The sequence below is a fragment of the Pleurodeles waltl genome, chromosome 10, assembly GCF_031143425.1.
Source record: "Pleurodeles waltl isolate 20211129_DDA chromosome 10, aPleWal1.hap1.20221129, whole genome shotgun sequence".
In the NCBI taxonomy this organism is placed as follows: domain Eukaryota; kingdom Metazoa; phylum Chordata; class Amphibia; order Caudata; family Salamandridae; genus Pleurodeles; species Pleurodeles waltl.
In genome coordinates this window covers 225,766,071-225,782,578 of record NC_090449.1, presented here as the reverse complement: position 1 = coordinate 225,782,578, position 16,508 = coordinate 225,766,071, and the positions used below count along the sequence as shown (strand labels likewise).

The window sequence follows — 16,508 nt, the reverse complement described above, 5'->3', positions numbered from 1 at the left end:
GCAGTATAGAAACAAACCATTTCGCGCTGGGTGGTTTGAAGATCTGCTTCGCCGTGGCTAAAAAGCAATCTCCTGAAGGCTTATGAGCCCATTTCCACCAGAGGAAAAGTTGTGACCATGGCGTTAGCTCGTGCAGTCCCAGTCCTGGACATCTGTCAGGCTGCAATACATTTGTCAGTTTGCTTCATTGCTCTGCGCTCCTGACGTAGAAAGTAATGAAGAAAGTAACTGACGTTCATGTGCCTGGGTGGCGCCTTTAAAGGTGAAAATAACATCACATCCGGTGCTAGCGACGACACACTGAACCGAACGGATCCACCTGATGGCGCATGCAGGGGTATTGCTCAAGCAAATGTTTCTGGATCCAGCCTGATGCCTGGGAAATTCAAAGGTAAGGTATCTACAGATAGATATAGTCAGTACTAGGTAATGCATTACCGCAGGTAAGTAACTTGTTCTTCAAAGCCTAATACTTTAGTAGATTGCTTAAATCTTTCACAAACCCTTTTTTGTAAAAGTAGAAAGATGGATAGAAGGACAGCTTAATGCTATAGGCTGCCATCATGTTAGTGTAAAACAGCATCAGTGCGTTTAAGGGCTCAGAGACCACCAGTATCCCATCATGCCCAGCAGGTGGCTGTTGGTTCAGTTCTTTTTGGCAACATATGGCAGTATCAGATAGGTCCATTAATCGCCTCCGTCTGTCTCCACCGGGTAGACGGATGGGTTACTTATGACTTCAGTGAAGATTCCCCTGAGAGAGAACTGGGATTACAGGTAAGAAACCATTCCTTCTCTCTCAGGGGATATCCATTGATAGTCACCAACACTGAATAGAGGAGCAAGCCCATACCCACCAAGGGCGGTTGAAAAGTCAGAGGAAAGACCAATCGACCAAATCAAGCAAATACATTTCTCAGGGAAGTTTGTCCTACTTGAGCATCTGTTCTAGCATCTGAATTCAAAGAGTGTTTGGTAAATGTGTGACCAGACCTCCTAGTAGCCGCTTTACAGATTACAACTATAGGGCATTTCTCATTGAAGCGTCAGTAGCCACTCTACCCCAGTAGAATGAGATTTAAGTCTACTGGACAAGACCTTATTGGCTTTCTGATAGCATAATTGAATCCAAGAAACTATACTAGTCAGCCAACATACTAGAGGACTAGTAGGCTTCAGGGAGCACCACTGTAGTGCCCTCTGTGTACAGGTCATAATAAGTCTACAACTCGCATCAGTCTGGATTTATTAAGACTAGGTGTTTGATACCAAAAATACCATAGGTTTCAGTGAAGCCATTATGTAGCTGGGTTAGTCGTAATGCCAGTGCCCAGTACATACCTTAAGATGGCTTCCCTGGTCAATTGTAATATCTAGTAACAGAACTAGACATCCCACGTGCATATCTGCTCATGCAAATATATCCTCTCATAAAATATAATGCACCCTGCTGTAGTAGTAAGTTACATATATGTATTGACTTTGGCATGGCACACATGGATTGTGCCTTGTCGTGTTTTCACTTATTGTTTTCACCATGACACGCAGTCTGCAGTGGCAGTCTGCTTGTAATTTGTATGGGGGGGGGTCCTTAAGGTGACATAATACATGCTACTGCCCTTAGAGACCCCTTTTTTTGGTACCCTGGGTACCAGGCATGTCATTTACTGGGGACTTGCAGGAGTGCTAAAGTGTGTGCCAATTGTATACAGTTGAGTAATTCATTTTTAGGGGAAGAACACTGCCTCTAGAGCCTGATCAGCAGGTTTCAGTGCACTGTCAGAGTCAAAAATCAGCATCTAGGAGTTCAAATGGGAGCAAAAGTGAGGTGACCTATGCAAAGGTGTAGGAAGTTGGCTCTGTATGCACTATTTCAAAGTAAGGAATAGTATGCACAGAGTCCAAGGGTTCCCCTTAGAGGTAAGATAGTGGCAAAAAGAGGTAATACTAATGCTCTATTTTGTGGTAGTGTGGTCGAGCAGTAGGCTTATCAAAGGAGTAGTGTTAAGCATTTGTTGTACACACAGGCAATAAATGAGGAACACACACTGAGACAATTCCAGGCCAATAGGTTTTTGTATAGAAAAATCTCTTTTCTTAGTTTATTTTAAGAACCACAGGTTCAAATTTCACATGTAATACTTTGAATGAAAGGTATTGTAGGTAAGTACTTTAGGAATAAAATAATCACAATAGCATATATACTTTTCAAATAAAACACATATAGCTATTTTAAAACTAGACACTTTTCACAGTTCCTAGGGGAGGTAAGTAATTGTTAGTTCTTGCAGGTAAGTAAACCACCTACGGGGTTCAAGTTTGGGTCCAAGGTAGCCCACCGTTGGGGGTTCAGAGCAACCCCAAAGTTACCACACCAGCAGCTCAGGGCCGGTCAGGTGCAGAGTTCAAAGTGGTGCCCAAAACGCATAGGCTTCAATGGAGAAGGGGGTGCCCCGGTTCCAGTCTGCCAGCAGGTAAGTACCCGCGTCTTCGGAGGGTAGACCAGGGGAGTTTTGTAGGGCACCGGGGGGACACAAGTAAGCACTGAAAGTACACCCTCAGCAGCAGCACGGGGCGGCCGGGTGCAGTGTGCAAACACACGTCGGGTTTTCAATTGGAATCAATGGGAGACCAAGGGGTCTCTTCAGCGATGCAGGCAAGGGGGGGGGGGCTCCTCGGGGTAGCCACCACCTGGGCAAGGGAGAGGGCCTCCTGGGGGGGTCACTCCTGCACTGGGGTTCCGATCTTTCAGGTCCTGGGGGCTGCGGGTGCAGGGTCTTTTCCAGGCGTCGGGATCTGGGAGTCAGGCAGTCGCGGTCAGGGGGAGCCTTGGGATTCCCTCTGCAGGCGTCGCTGTGGGGGCTCAAGGGGGGCAACTCTGGCTAGTCACGGTCTCGTAGTCGCCGGGGAGTCCTCCCTGAAGTGTTTGTTCTCCACAAGTCGAGCCGGGGGCGTCGGGTGCAGAGTTGCAAGTCTCACGCTTCTGCCGGGAAACGCAGTCGTTTTAAAGTTGCTCCTTTGGAAACAAAGTTGCAGTCTTGGGTGAACAGGGCCGCTGTTCTCGGGAATTTCTTGGTCCTTCTAGAGCAGGGCAGTCCTCTGAGGATTCAGAGGTCGCTGGTCCCTGGGGAAAGCGTCGCTGGAGCAGTTTCTTCAGAAGGGGGGAGACAGGCCGGTAGAGCTGGGGCCAAAGCAGTTGGTGTCTCCGTCTTCTCTGCAGGGTTTTTCAGCTCAGCAGTCCTCTTTTTCTTAGGTTGCAGGAATCTATTTTCCTAGGTTCTGGGGAGCCCCTAAGTACTGAATTTAGGGGTGTGTTTAGGTCTAGGAGAGCAGTAGCCAATGGCTACTGTCCTTGAGGGTGGCTACACCCTCCTTGTGCCTCCTCCCTGAGGGGAGGGGGGCACATCCCTAATCCTATTGGGGGAATCCTCCATCTGCAAGATGGAGGATTTCTAAAAGTCAGAGTCACCTCAGCTCAGGACACCTTAGGGGCTGTCCTGACTGGCCAGTGACTCCTCCTTGTTTTTCTCATTATCTCTCCTGGACTTGCCGCCAAAAGTGGGGGCTGCGTCCAGGGGGCGGGCATCTCCACTAGCTGGAGTCCCCTGGAGCATTGTAACACGAAGCTTGAGCCTTTGAAGCTCACTGCTAGGTGTTACAGTTCCTGCAGGGGGAGGTGTGAAGCACCTCCACCCAGAGCAGGCTTTGTTTCTGTCCTCAGAGAGCACAAAGGCTCTCACCGCATGGGGTCAGAAACTCGTCCCTCAGCAGCAGGCTGGCACAGACCAGTCAGTCCTGCACTGAACAATTGGGTAAAATACAGGGGGTATCTCTAAGATGCCCTCTGTGTGCATTTTTTAATAAATCCAACACTGGCATCAGTGTGGGTTTATTATTCTGAGAAGTTTGATACCGAACTTCTCAGTATTCAGTGTAGCCATTATGGAGCTGTGGAGTTCGTTTTTGACAGACTCCCAGACCATATACTCTTATGGCCACCCTGCACTTACAATGTCTAAGGTTTTGCTTAGACACTGTAGGGGCATAGTGCTCATGCACCTATGCCCTCACATGTGGTATAGTGCACCCTGCCTTAGGGCTGTAAGGCCTGCTAGAGGGGTGACTTACCTATGCCACAGGCAGTGTGAGGTTGGCATGGCACCCTGAGGGGAGTGCCATGTCGACTTAGTCATTTTCTTCCCACCAGCACTCACAAGCTGGCAAGCAGTGTGTCTGTGCTGAGTGAGGGGTCCCTAGGGTGGCATAAGACATGCTGCAGCCCTTAGAGACCTTCCCTGACATCAGGGCCCTTGGTACAAGGGGTACCAGTTACAAGGGACTTACCTGGATGCCAGGGTTGTGCCAATTGTGGAGACAATGGTACATTTTAGGTCACAGGAGATCGAAAGCAACACCGTGGCAACTTTAAGTTAACCTTTTACGCAACATGTTGTATTAATTTTGACTGGAGAATCTAGTCTCACTTAATGTCACAACTTGTTTAATACCCTTGAGTATCACTTTTGGTAGAGCTGTTCAGGAGTTAGGGCAGCTCTGGGGGTCAGCATATAATCCTATACTCCCTAATGGGGCAACTAAGTCTTTCCACAGTAAAAACGACTGTTTCACGTTTTGACTGTAAGGGCATGCAAAATTCATGTTCTGCCTATGAAATATGCTGCGCTCTGCCATTGGATGCAGTAGGCCTTGCATAGGGGTGACTTAAACATACCTTTACTGGGGAAGGCTTTTTTGCCATTATTAGCAGTGACAAAACCAGGCTAGCAGTTACAAACCACTTGTCTGCTCTGCAGTAGCAGACCAAGAAATATATTTTATTTGTGTCAAATCCAGGATGGTACAACCAGTGCTGCAATCTGGAGTGACGTCATTTACATTTCTTGGGTACCATATACTAGGAGTTTACAAGTAAGTTAGCCTATGCCAATCTGGTATGAGACAGTTCGATGTGCACATTTTAGGGTCAGGGCATTGGCATTGAGGTCTGGTTAGCAGGCCTCAGTGCATTTAGAGGCGAAAAACCAAGCAGCACCAGTCCAAAAACTTGGGGGTGACCATACCAAAAGAGGCATTTTCTTAGAGTATGTTTCTGCATTGTGCGCTCCACTGATACCTGCTTTAGTCCCTGCTTTATCTAGATCTTGCATACATTGCCCACCGGCACCAGAATACTGAGTAAATCAAAATGCAATTTTTATGCACCTTAAGGAAAAGGGCTGGAAGAGTAATGGGTGTTAGATTTATAAACTTCAAATTATGTGCTGCAACACTTGAGAGATGAACAGAACATTTGAGAGATGAACAGAGAATTCAAAGAATCAGTCGGATAAGTGATGATCCTTATTGTTTTTGTTTTGGCTGGTCACATGAAATGAAACTTTTGCATTTTTCTATTAACATTATATGCTCTTTGCATCCCTAAAAAGTAGTTTACCTTTTTTTTGTTTTTTTTGTTTTTAGGGAAATGAATTGGAAATGACAGTCATGATGGTTGTTGAAGCACTTTGTGAACTTCATTGTCCTGAAGCTATACAGGGATTAGCTATTTGGTCGTCGGCAGTCATTGGAAAGAGTCTTGGTTGGATTAATTCGGTTGCACTTCAGGCAGATGGTCGGTAAGTAAAAAAGTAAATTGTTTGTCAATTTTAAATTAGTCTTTTTACAGAATTAGTGGCAATTGCTTCTCACCTGTATTTTGTTATACAAACAGTTGCAAAATGTTTGTATCTGTTATCAATAGGTACACAATGGCAGCTTTTTGATCTTTTAATTGATTACACACGAGCAGTTTGGGATGTTGCTGCTGTTTTCTTTTTGTACAGAACATTAATTCAGTAGATGTCACAATGTAAAACCAGATGTTTGGCTAAGTTGCCAGACCACTCTGTAAATAAAACCTGTATATCATCTCTCTCACTCTCTCTCTCTTGCTCGCATGCACACTCACCAACACTATTCTCATGCTCCCTCCTCTCTCATTTATTTGATTTCTATCAGGTTTGATAGGAATTTTACTGATTACAACTTTGTGTTAAAAACTCCTCTCCCCAAAAGGTAATGGATGGAGGTATCTTTGTATCCGGACGGCCATAAGCTCAAACCTCTTGAGGTTAATTAAGCCTTTCAAAAAAACAGTTTAGTAGGATAGCGATGGTTGTTTATACATTTTTTTTATCAAGCCAATGCTTATTCCTTAAATCATTCTGTTAAAAAAAAAAGTTGCAAGACTGCTCATTATTTATGGATCCATTGAACATGTCCATCATTTCTCGATTACACATTATAATGTAGGAATTAAGAATGGTTTCTGATTAAAAAAAAAATAATAATAATAATAATAAAAAAAAAAAAACTTCTAGCTGCAGATTCCTTCTCTTTAAAATATTCATCAGGCCTTTGACAGAATCCCGAAACGTTATCATAGTACCACTGCTTGCCGGAAGGTGCTTCTGATGCAGTTGTGCTCCAGCAGTGACATGCGGGGCCTGTATAGGCGCCACCTCCTAGCCCTGACTCCAATTCCTTTCTTTTTGCACCACCAGATGCAGATCCGGAGCTGTTTCTCATCTCTGAGGCCATTATCTCGATGTATTTCTCATCAAAATTTGTTCAGTGTGCAAGGGATGTCACCCCATAAGATGACAAGTTTTAAACCCCGTAGGGACTGTCACAAGCATATGTCTGTGACAGGTTTCCATCAGGTATGCTTGTGGTATCTCAGAGCAGGCTGCATTTTCAAAACTTGCGGAGATTCCTCATTGATGAACCCAAGGACCATCAGGCAAAACATTGTTGCCAGGCACATGAAGACGCAGCATCAGGATCGCTCCAGGGCTAGGTCCCATTCCTGAGTTAATGGCACTGCTCCTGAGGACTGTCTTCATCACACTTCCGATCCTCTCGTAATTATGGAAAAATCATGAAGTCCAGGCTGAGATTTGCTTCTTTCTGCCATTTGCACTCCCCTGATTAAGCACGGCGCCAACTGTCTTGCTCCTGAAGTCAGTTGACTTCAGAGCTGATTTACCAGTTGGTTCCGACACAACCCGAGTTTCCAGATCCTTCAGCCACTTCTGCTCAGCAATGCTCAGGGTCTTCAGACTCCATCTAGATGCGTGCGCCTTCAGTCCACATAGAGCTGAGAGGCCTTTCACCTGAACAACCACTGATGGGGATTCACCCTCTGTGCCAGCTGTACCCCCGGAGTCTCTTCTGCCCTTGGCTCCAGTTCCGACGTCCTGTCCTGGCATGTTGATGCTGATGATGACTTCGCCTTCCGAGGAGGTGGTTCCAATTGTCCCCTCCTATGTCGAATCGTCACTGGTCCTAATTCATCAGACGCTGTGGCAGATCCAACTGTGCAGCCAGTGTCTGCACTCGAGCTTCCACAAGGCATGCAACACTTGGTGCATTTCCTCTTCAGCACTGATTCTGACTGTGGGTGATGGGCTCGCTGAGCGCTATTCTGGGGACAGTTGGTTTGAACACTTGCAGGGTGCTAGTAGACTAGATCTCTCCAGAGACCACTCTAGTCTCTCCTTCCTCCCAGCCCAGGAAGAATCTGCCTCTTACTCTATGGTTATGCATAGGGCAACTGATGTCCTCGACCTCCATTTCTGTCATAGCACCCTTCTCCAGAGAGCCTTGTGGTGTAGGCCTCCCCTAGCCGGACTAACCCCAACAATTTTCATACCATTTTCCGGGACAGGTAATCCCAGCGAATGGAGATCTTCGGAAAACACTTTTTCATGTCAGCCAGTTTGGCCCTGCGTTCAAACAATGCCTCCTGTTTGGGCTTTTACACTGATGCCCTTTGGGACTTACAGGCACTTGTCCTCCTTGGCGTGCCAGACAACTTTTTCCCTGTCCTTTCGCAGGGGTTGTGATGTTGCCAAGTTCATGAGTCATTGTGGCTCGGGCATCACTAGTCAGTTGGACATGCTATAGGTACTAGCGTTACCTTTTGTCGCAATGCATGGCTGCGATCAGCTGGGTATTCAGGAGACATTCAATCTCCCTGATGGACATGTCATTGGATCGGACTCACCTGTTCAGGGACAAATCTGACTCTGCCATTGAAGCTTTGAGGTGGGTAGGGCTATCACCCACTCTGTGGGGTCCCCCAGCCCTTCCAGGGGCAGCAGTTCCACTGTTCCATTTGTGGCTTTGGCATCCCTCAAAACCAGCCTTTCTTGCCTCACAGGGAAACCATCAGCTTCACGGGAGAGGCCAAAATGCCCACTGCTCCTGCGGCCAAAGTTAGTGTGTTCAGTTTCCTCCTCGCCAGTGCCCCACGTGCCAAACCTCTTTAGTCTGCCCTTGAAGGGCCACAGCCACCTGGTGGGTTATATTCAGGTTGGCAAGCAATCACATTGGACAAGTGTCCTCAAAGGTTATACCGTATTCTTCCTTTCTTCCCTGTCCCACCGTCCACCCAGCTACTGATGGAGGACCATCTCTCCATTTTGCGTCAGGAAGTGCAAGTCATTTTGGCCAAAGGGGCTGTTGATAGGATGCCAGAAATTGGATGTGGCTGTTATTCTTTCTGTTTTCTGGTGCCCATGAAGGGCAGAGGTCTTCAGCCTCTTCTAGGTCTGCACCCCCTCAACACCTTCCTCCAGAAGTAAAAAAAATCAAAATGCTCACTCTTGCCCAGGTCTTGTATGCCCTAAACCCTGAAGACTGATGGCTGAATTTGACCGGCAGGACACCTTTATTGTATGTAACCGTCCTGCCAGCCCACTATGCTCCCCTTTGTTCTAACCAGCACCCTTTGGGTGAGGACAGTGGTAGCAGCACAGCTTCGGCGGTCAGGGGTGACAGTTTTCCCACTACTTCAATGACTAGCGTTTGAAGGCGTTTGCCCTAGGCAGTAGTGCGCCATCACCAGACTACTGCAAGACGTTTATCATTCTTGAAGTTCACTATCCACGTGCTGAAGTCACACCTGACTCCTTTTCAGATCTCCCCTTCATCAGAGCCTTTCTGAACACAGTTTGGTTTTGTGCCTTATACCTGGTAAATGGAGCCAAGGACATTCAAGCTGTGATCCCGATCTTTTAGTTGTTATCCTGGATTTCAGTGAGTTGGACTCCGAGACTGCTAGAACTGATGGCCGCCCGCCTGCATCCTGCTGGTCGTCGAGCATGCCACTTGGCATATGTGGGCTCTGCAGTGGGATCTGAAGTCTCAGTGGGCCGAACATCAACGGAACCTCTCAACAAGGTCCAGACTTTGAAGGAGACTGCAAAAGATCTCAGTAGTGGCTACTGGCCTGCGATTGGATCTGCAGCTGACCTCTTCCCCACCCAGAGTTGACATTGGTTACCAATATGTCACTTCTGGGCTGGGGAAAGGTGGAGATCAGAGGCATATGGTCTCTAATGCATTCCCGGCTCCATATCAACCTTCTGGGGTAAAAGCAATGGCTATCAAGTGGAAGGTAGTAGAGGTGCTCACGGACAATACCTCCACCATGTGGTATTGCAATGAACAACCAAGAGGCCTTCCTCTTCTGCAAATGGCTGGACCACTAGGGAACCTTCCTGGTGGTGAGCAACCAGGTGGGCTTATTGTACTCGACCGTCTGCGCGTAGTGGATCATGAGTGACAGTTATACTTGAAGATGGCACAAGGTCTCTCCCACAAATGGGGAGAAACTTTGCTTTATCGTTTCGCCAGTGCCAAAAACACAACATCAGCAGTTCTATGCTTTGGAGTTTCCAAGGCATCTCTTACTGAGTGACACATTCCAACTCAAGTGGCAGTTGGGACTCCTGTATGCCTTTACACAGATACCATTCCTTCCCAGAGTTCTCAAGAAGATTACGGCCTTCTGGACCCAAGTCATCTTAGTGTCTCCAGACTGGGTACAGAGAGTATAGTGTCCAGGTCTCCCAAACTTGAACTTCTGCCGTCCGATCAGACTGCCCTCCAGGAGGATCTGCTCACTTTCATGCGTGGAGATTGAATGGTCCCAGCTGAATGCCTTGTATATCCCTCTGGAGGTATTAGATATCTTCTTAGCAGCCAGGCATCCTTCGACAAAGATTGTATATGCATGTTGCTCGGTGAAGTTTTTGGGTTGGTGCAACCATGCCAGATTGACCCGCTCCGGGCTCAATTGTCTGATGTCCTGTACTTTCTGTCCCTCGCCCTGTAAGGCCTTGCTTTGGGCTCTGTTAAAGGTTTTCTTTTGGGCCTTTAGTCCTTCTTGCGATGCCTGATTAGCCTTCATTATTTAAATCACCGGTTGTGATTCTTTTTTTTTTTAAAGGACTGCATCATATGTTTTTCCCTTCTCCGTTTTTGATGGTACCTTTAGTGTGTCCTCACTTATTTAAAGTGAACTCTATTCGAGCCACCCCACAGCTGTCCCCTATGGCTCCTCATCTTTAAAACTGTGTTCCTAGTTGCCATAACATCAGAACGGTGCACGAGTGAGATTCAGGCTGTGTGTTCACCAGCTTCTTCCCTGATAAGCTGGTTCAGTGTACTAGGTTATCCTTTCTGCAGCTGGTTCAGTGTACTAGGTTATCCTTTCTACAGAAAGTTGTGACACGGTTCAACGTCTGTAAAAACATCACCTTTCTAGCCTTCCATGCTTCACCTCACCCCTCTAAAGAAGAGGAGCAACTCTATTGCTTGGGCCCCAAAAGAGCGCTCAGCTTTCGCATCGATTGTACCAAAGGCTACTGGCTGGACGATCAACTCTTTATGGGGTTCGCTGTAGCCAATAAGGTAAGACTGTGCTGAAGAATGTTCTCTGTTAAGACCTGCTTTGCCTTGACAAAAAAGCAGCTTCCAAAAGGACTGAGCGCTCATTCCACCAGGGCCAAAGCTGCTGCCACTGTGTTAGCATGCAGAGTCCCTGTCCTAGCCATCTTCCAGGCAGCTACGTGGGCATCCTGCCATACGATCACAAAGCACTGTTGTCTGGACAGCCAAGTCCACAGAGAAGGGCACTTTGTTCCCTCAATCCCACAGGACTTTCTGATTTGAGTCTATTCACATTCCACCTCCAATTAGGTGCTGCTTTTGTAGCAAAGTGAGGAGTAAGTCTTTATTCGAAAAACAACTTGCGTACCTTTGGTACCACTCTTTCTGGTAGGCTCCCTAGCTCAATCAGTCAATGCTTGTAGAGCGCAGCTAATCACCCGTAGAGTCTCAAGGTGCTTTCTAGCCACTGATAACAAAGACACTCCTATCCTCCTAATTCTGTGATTGGACTTTACCAATTAGTAAGATCCCAAGTCTATGAATCTGCACACTGATCTATCCTTTTGATTTTGGGGCTCCTTTTCTGGATGTGCAAACTGTCTCAAAAGCAACAGACATTAGTGAGCAGAACTAGCATCTATATAGGCCCCACACATTCCTTCTGGAGCTGAAGGTGTCCATGCGGAGCCACACGGCTCAACTTTCCGGTGTGCAGGGAAAAGTTGCTGAATCTGGTCTGACGCCTGGAGAATATTCAAAAGGTAAGTAATCTGCAGCTAGAGTCTCTACCAGAAAGAACGTTTTCGTCAGTATTGATGGGTAAACTAATGCAGGAGCTTTGTACTTAAAATTCAACATCTTCCCCACAGATATAGATATATTTTAACCAAGTGCATGTGGAGGAACTTATGTGACATTTCAGGACTTTAAACAACTTGTGCCTTCCCAAATCCCCCAGTAGCATTACGGAAGTTTTTAACAAACAGGCCAGCAACGGTATTTGAGATGAAAGGGAATTTCTTGATGTTAAGTGTCCTTACCGTTTTAGAACTAGTACAGGAGAACTGGTTAGTCTCATGAAGTATCTTGTTGGAAGAATTCCTCTGCATGAGTTTGTAAAGCTGTGCTGCCATGCTTGTGTACAGTTCTGTCTGTCCCTGTGTTTTTCCCCAGTGAGCAAGACAATTTCGAGTCCCAAAGATATTGGTCTCCCATATTACCTGTGAGACATTGGAACTTGTCTGCAATTGGCATGTAACACCCAAAAGGTACCCATTTTTTGGTTGTTGTTTCAAGAGTGCCTGCTGGCCGTGTGCTTACAAGACAGGGCTATAGGCCATTATTCCATGACCCATTGTCTGTCCCATGAAAGTATATGTTGATGTCTAGTACCTTGTACCGTAATAGCCCCTGTGTTTGTATGGTACTATACGTGTGCCTTGTAGAGTGAATGTCATATGGATGATTAGCCCACTGTGATGTTCTCCTTTGTGCTGGGCTGCCAATGCCCATCTCTGATTAGTGTCAGTGTCCCCCTACCTTGAAGACTGGCTGTTGAAGGCAGTCTCGTCTCAGGCACCTCCAGACTTCAACAAACCCCCTGTCATCTTTGGGGTGCACTATCACACCTCACTCCTTCTCAGACTCTCCCCTTCATCTGAGCCATTCTGGAAACTGTTACTTTTTGTGCCATTACCCTTTGAAAAGAAAGTCCAGGACATTCGGACTATGATCCTGATCTTTAAGCCTCAGTCCTGGATTTCAGTAAGGTCCACTCTGTGGCTGCTGAAACTGATGGCCTTCTGCATCCTGCTTGTCGACTGTCAGATGGCATAGGCAGGCTCTCTCCCCACCTCCAGCTGGCAGCAGTGATCAATGCATCGCTGCTAGATAGGACGACCATGTGGGAGAGTTGGAGATCAGCAACCTCTCGCCTTAGGTAGAATCCTAGCTCCATAGCAGCCTTCTGGAACTGAGGGCCATCTGCTTGGTGCTGAAAGCATTCCTTTCATCCTTCAAAGGGAGGCTGGTACAGGTGCTCATGGACACCACCATTGCAATGTGGAACTGCAACAAATGTGATGGGGTTTCAGATTCTGTGCCAGGCGGCCTTGCGCCTTTTGAGATGGCTGGACAACCAAATAATTTTCCTGGTTGAGAACACCTTCTAGGATTGTTGATTACCATGGTGGATGAGCTTAGCCATCAGTGCCTAGTAAGTCACAAGTGGCACCTACGCCTGGAGATGGCATGAGGTTTCTTTTGCAAATGGGGAGAACCTTGGCTCAAATGTTCTCAACCACCAGAAATGTGCAATGTCAGCAATTCTGCACATTAAGTATCCAGGGCATCCCTCGCTTGAGTGAACCTCAGGGCTCCTGTATGCCTTTCCGCTGATAACACTCCTGCCCCGTACTTACAAGAACATGTAGCCCGACCAAGCTCGAGTCATCCTAGTGGCTCCAGAGTGGACAAAGAGCTTATGGTATCCAGAACTCCTGGACCTGAGCATCTGTCCTCGGTTCAGGCTGCTCCTCCAGGAGGATCTGCAGTTTCAGCAGCAGAGTTCTGCACCGGGGCTATCGCAATCTCCACCTTCATGTTTGGGGAATGAGTGGCAACAGCTTCGACCATCCTGTGGATGTGGTTTATTTCTTCTTGATAGCCGGATGTCCCTCAACAAAAACTGTGTACGCCTGTTGTTGGGTTGGTGTAGTGCATGCCACTTTAAACCCCCATCCGGCCCAAGTTATTTGACGTTTAGTTTGTTTTTATTCCTGACCCGGCAAGACCTTGCTCTAGGCACAGGTAATGGGTACCGTTCCGCCTTTCTGCAGTTACCAGATCTGCCCTCTTTATTTATGTCTCCATTTGGTATGTGATTTTTTTTAAAGGGTTGCAACATTTATTTTCCAGTGTTTATCTTTTCAGGATTCACATGCTGTGCGTTATGCTTCCATTTAGTGGTTGGTTCCTAAATTTCTTCTATTTAGTATTAGTCCTCTTTTTTTATTTATTTATTTATTTTGGGGTGTCGACGACTTCCACCATTTGGTGCTTGTTCCATCCTCCTGTAACGTCATACGCCGTCCTACATCTAAAGATCCAACAGCACAGGTGGAGAGTCTGTGGCCTCCTCTGGGTCCTGCTTGTCTTCTATCCAAGTTGGGAGACTGTGGGCCCTGCTCCCGCCACTGGACTGGCAAGCCTATGCACTGCGACCTTTGGACTTGCAAAGGCTTGTTGACTCTTCCTCAGGAGATCTTCAGGCTCCAAGAAGCTACGGCCTCCACCACTCTGCAAACCGAGGATCAGCTCCTGTCCTGCAACTCCAGTGACGTGGAACTTCTGTTTTGCTTGGCTGGTAAGGCTTCCATGCGACTGTTTCCAGCGGCTGTGGATCACTCGTGGGGGCTCCATGGACTTTGGTTGGCCTTCCTGTGTGCTGAGGGCCAGCTCTGACTCCACCTTGTTGGTAGAGTCTCCTGGACCTTGCTGGTCCCCAAACGTTTTCAAACCCTTCTTCAGCTCCTAGTTGTATTTGCCAGTTCATGTTGATGGGACATGGCTGGTCACTGACCCTCCTGAAATCTGGCGACTGTCGAGAGACAGCTCATAGGTGACTCCAGGGATGTTCTGCAGCTCCTGGACCCCATAGCTGGACTTCCTCCTCCACCGACTTGCAGGAACTTCATCTCCAGGAGGGTTGGCATTGCCAGCTGCTCCACCTGGGCATGTTCAAGGGTGCTGGACTTCGTCCCCTTCTTTTTCAGGTCCTCCAAATCCAGAATCCGTCCCTGAGTTCCACCAGCCTGGTCCACAGGTCGTGACAGCGGCTGGACAATCCGAGGCATCCAGTCTTCAGAGAAAGCTCATTCTTCCCTCTGCATCCGGGTCCCTGATGTAGATATTCCTGTATTCTGGGCATCCTGGTGTGTGGGGGCACTTCCCATCCATCCTCATGTCTGCTGGCTTCCTCAGGGTCCACTGGGATGAGTCCTGAATTCCACAAACTCCAGCCACTGTTCTGTGTTTGTTCATGGGACAACTGGGTGGATAAATAAATTACTCCTGGTTGCTGGGGTCACTTACTGTACTTACCTCTGGTGTTTCTAACTGCCCCCATCCCCTAGCCAGCTACCACACTTACTTTGACTGGAGTCACTATTTCACCTTCCACTGTTTTAGTATGTAGTTGGCCCTCCCCTCTAGGGCCCTGTGTATTTTTGAGATTTCTTATGGTTATTCTGTGTATATAATGTTTGTAATGTCTGCAAAGGGAGAAATACCAATGTCAGTTTAGTAGTAGTGCTGTAATAAAGTGTCCATTATTTTTGCAACTCTTATGTGGCCCTTTCTTATGAGTGAGTTATTGTCTGACTACTGTAGTATTGCAAGTGCCTAACATACCTCCTGAATGAGCGTTAGCCGCTTGCCCTAGAGAGCTTCTGCTATCTGGACACTTTTTCACTATCACTGAGGGTTACCTGGACTCAGTGCCACATGATAGGTGTACACCATAAACTGAGCCAGCCTCCTACACACAACAGTTAAATTATTCAAATTAGATTATCAGGGCGATCAATATTCTTGTACCAGTTAAGGAAGGCAGACCACAGAGAGGTAAACTCTCAGCTCCTTGGTTTTCTGATGACCTGACAAAACTTAAACAAGGCTGCAGGAGACAGGGAAGACTATGGAGGGAAGAGTATAATGATTCTGAAATAATACAATACTAGAAACTTTTAGTAGATTATAAATTGAGTATTACTAGAACAAAATCACTCTTTTTACGCAAAGTTGAATCCTCTAAAAACTTCATGGAGGAATTACTCAGGACAGTTGTAAAGTTGACCCCACCATCAATTGATAAACTGGCTGGAAAAAACATTTTTTTTGTAATACTCTAGCGTTTTGTTTTTTTCCAAAACAAGGTCGTATTTGCCTACAATAGATTCTCCAACCACACTTCTTCAGCAGGCAAATAAGATGTAGTCACAGTCAACTTGTTGAGTTGGGACCCTCTGGTAGAGTTTTCACTGCCTTCGGTTGAGGGAGGTATTAGACCTTATTAAATCAACTAAATCTGGATCCTTCTATGATCCTTGCCCTCTGCGGGTTGTCAGTCTAGCTTCTAACTCTATTGCTGCCTGTTTAACTGAAATCTTTTCTTGCATGTTCAGAGGGGGACATTTTCCCACACATTGGAAACGTGCTTCATTACTGCCCCTCATAAAGTCCAATTTTAATTATTTGAACACAAGTCGCAACAGACCTATATCCAGACTACCATTACCTGCTAAGATTGTGGAAAAAGTTATGAATAAACAGTTAAAGAGATACATAGACACCAAGGACCTGCTTGATCCCACACAGTGTGGATTTTGATCATGGCACAGAACAGAGACGGCATTCGTTAAGGCCACCGAAGGAATAAGAGCATCTTTGCACAAGGGAGGTAGCGCAGCACTTATATTACCTGATTTATCGGCAGCATTTGACTCTGTGAATCATGAGCTGATATTTATCTGCCTTTCCCAGATAAGGACTAGTGGCACTGCCCTGAACCTCCTTTCTCTATGGCCATTACCAGTCTGAGCCTTATGCAATTTTGTATCTCACTCCTCCTTATTGCCGTGTGGGGTCCCTCAGGGATGGGTTCCTCATTGAGTCCAACTCTGTTTAACGTTTATGTAACCTCTTGGCCGACCTGATACATTCTTTTGGCTTCTCTCTTACATCCTATGCAAACGTTACTCAAATTGTCT

At 46.7% G+C, this 16,508-nt stretch overlaps 1 protein-coding gene across 2 annotated transcripts in view; it reads left to right on the top strand.

Moving 5' to 3' along the window:
- The window catches only part of SMG1 (SMG1 nonsense mediated mRNA decay associated PI3K related kinase), a 1,401,298-nt gene that overhangs the window by 425,013 nt on the left and 959,777 nt on the right, over positions 1 to 16,508 (top strand). For both annotated transcript variants that reach the window (XM_069210224.1, XM_069210223.1), the window contains one exon: positions 5,482 to 5,636. In XM_069210224.1, coding sequence (XP_069066325.1) covers positions 5,482 to 5,636 — 155 coding nt within the window. The remainder of the gene's footprint in view (positions 1 to 5,481; positions 5,637 to 16,508) is intronic.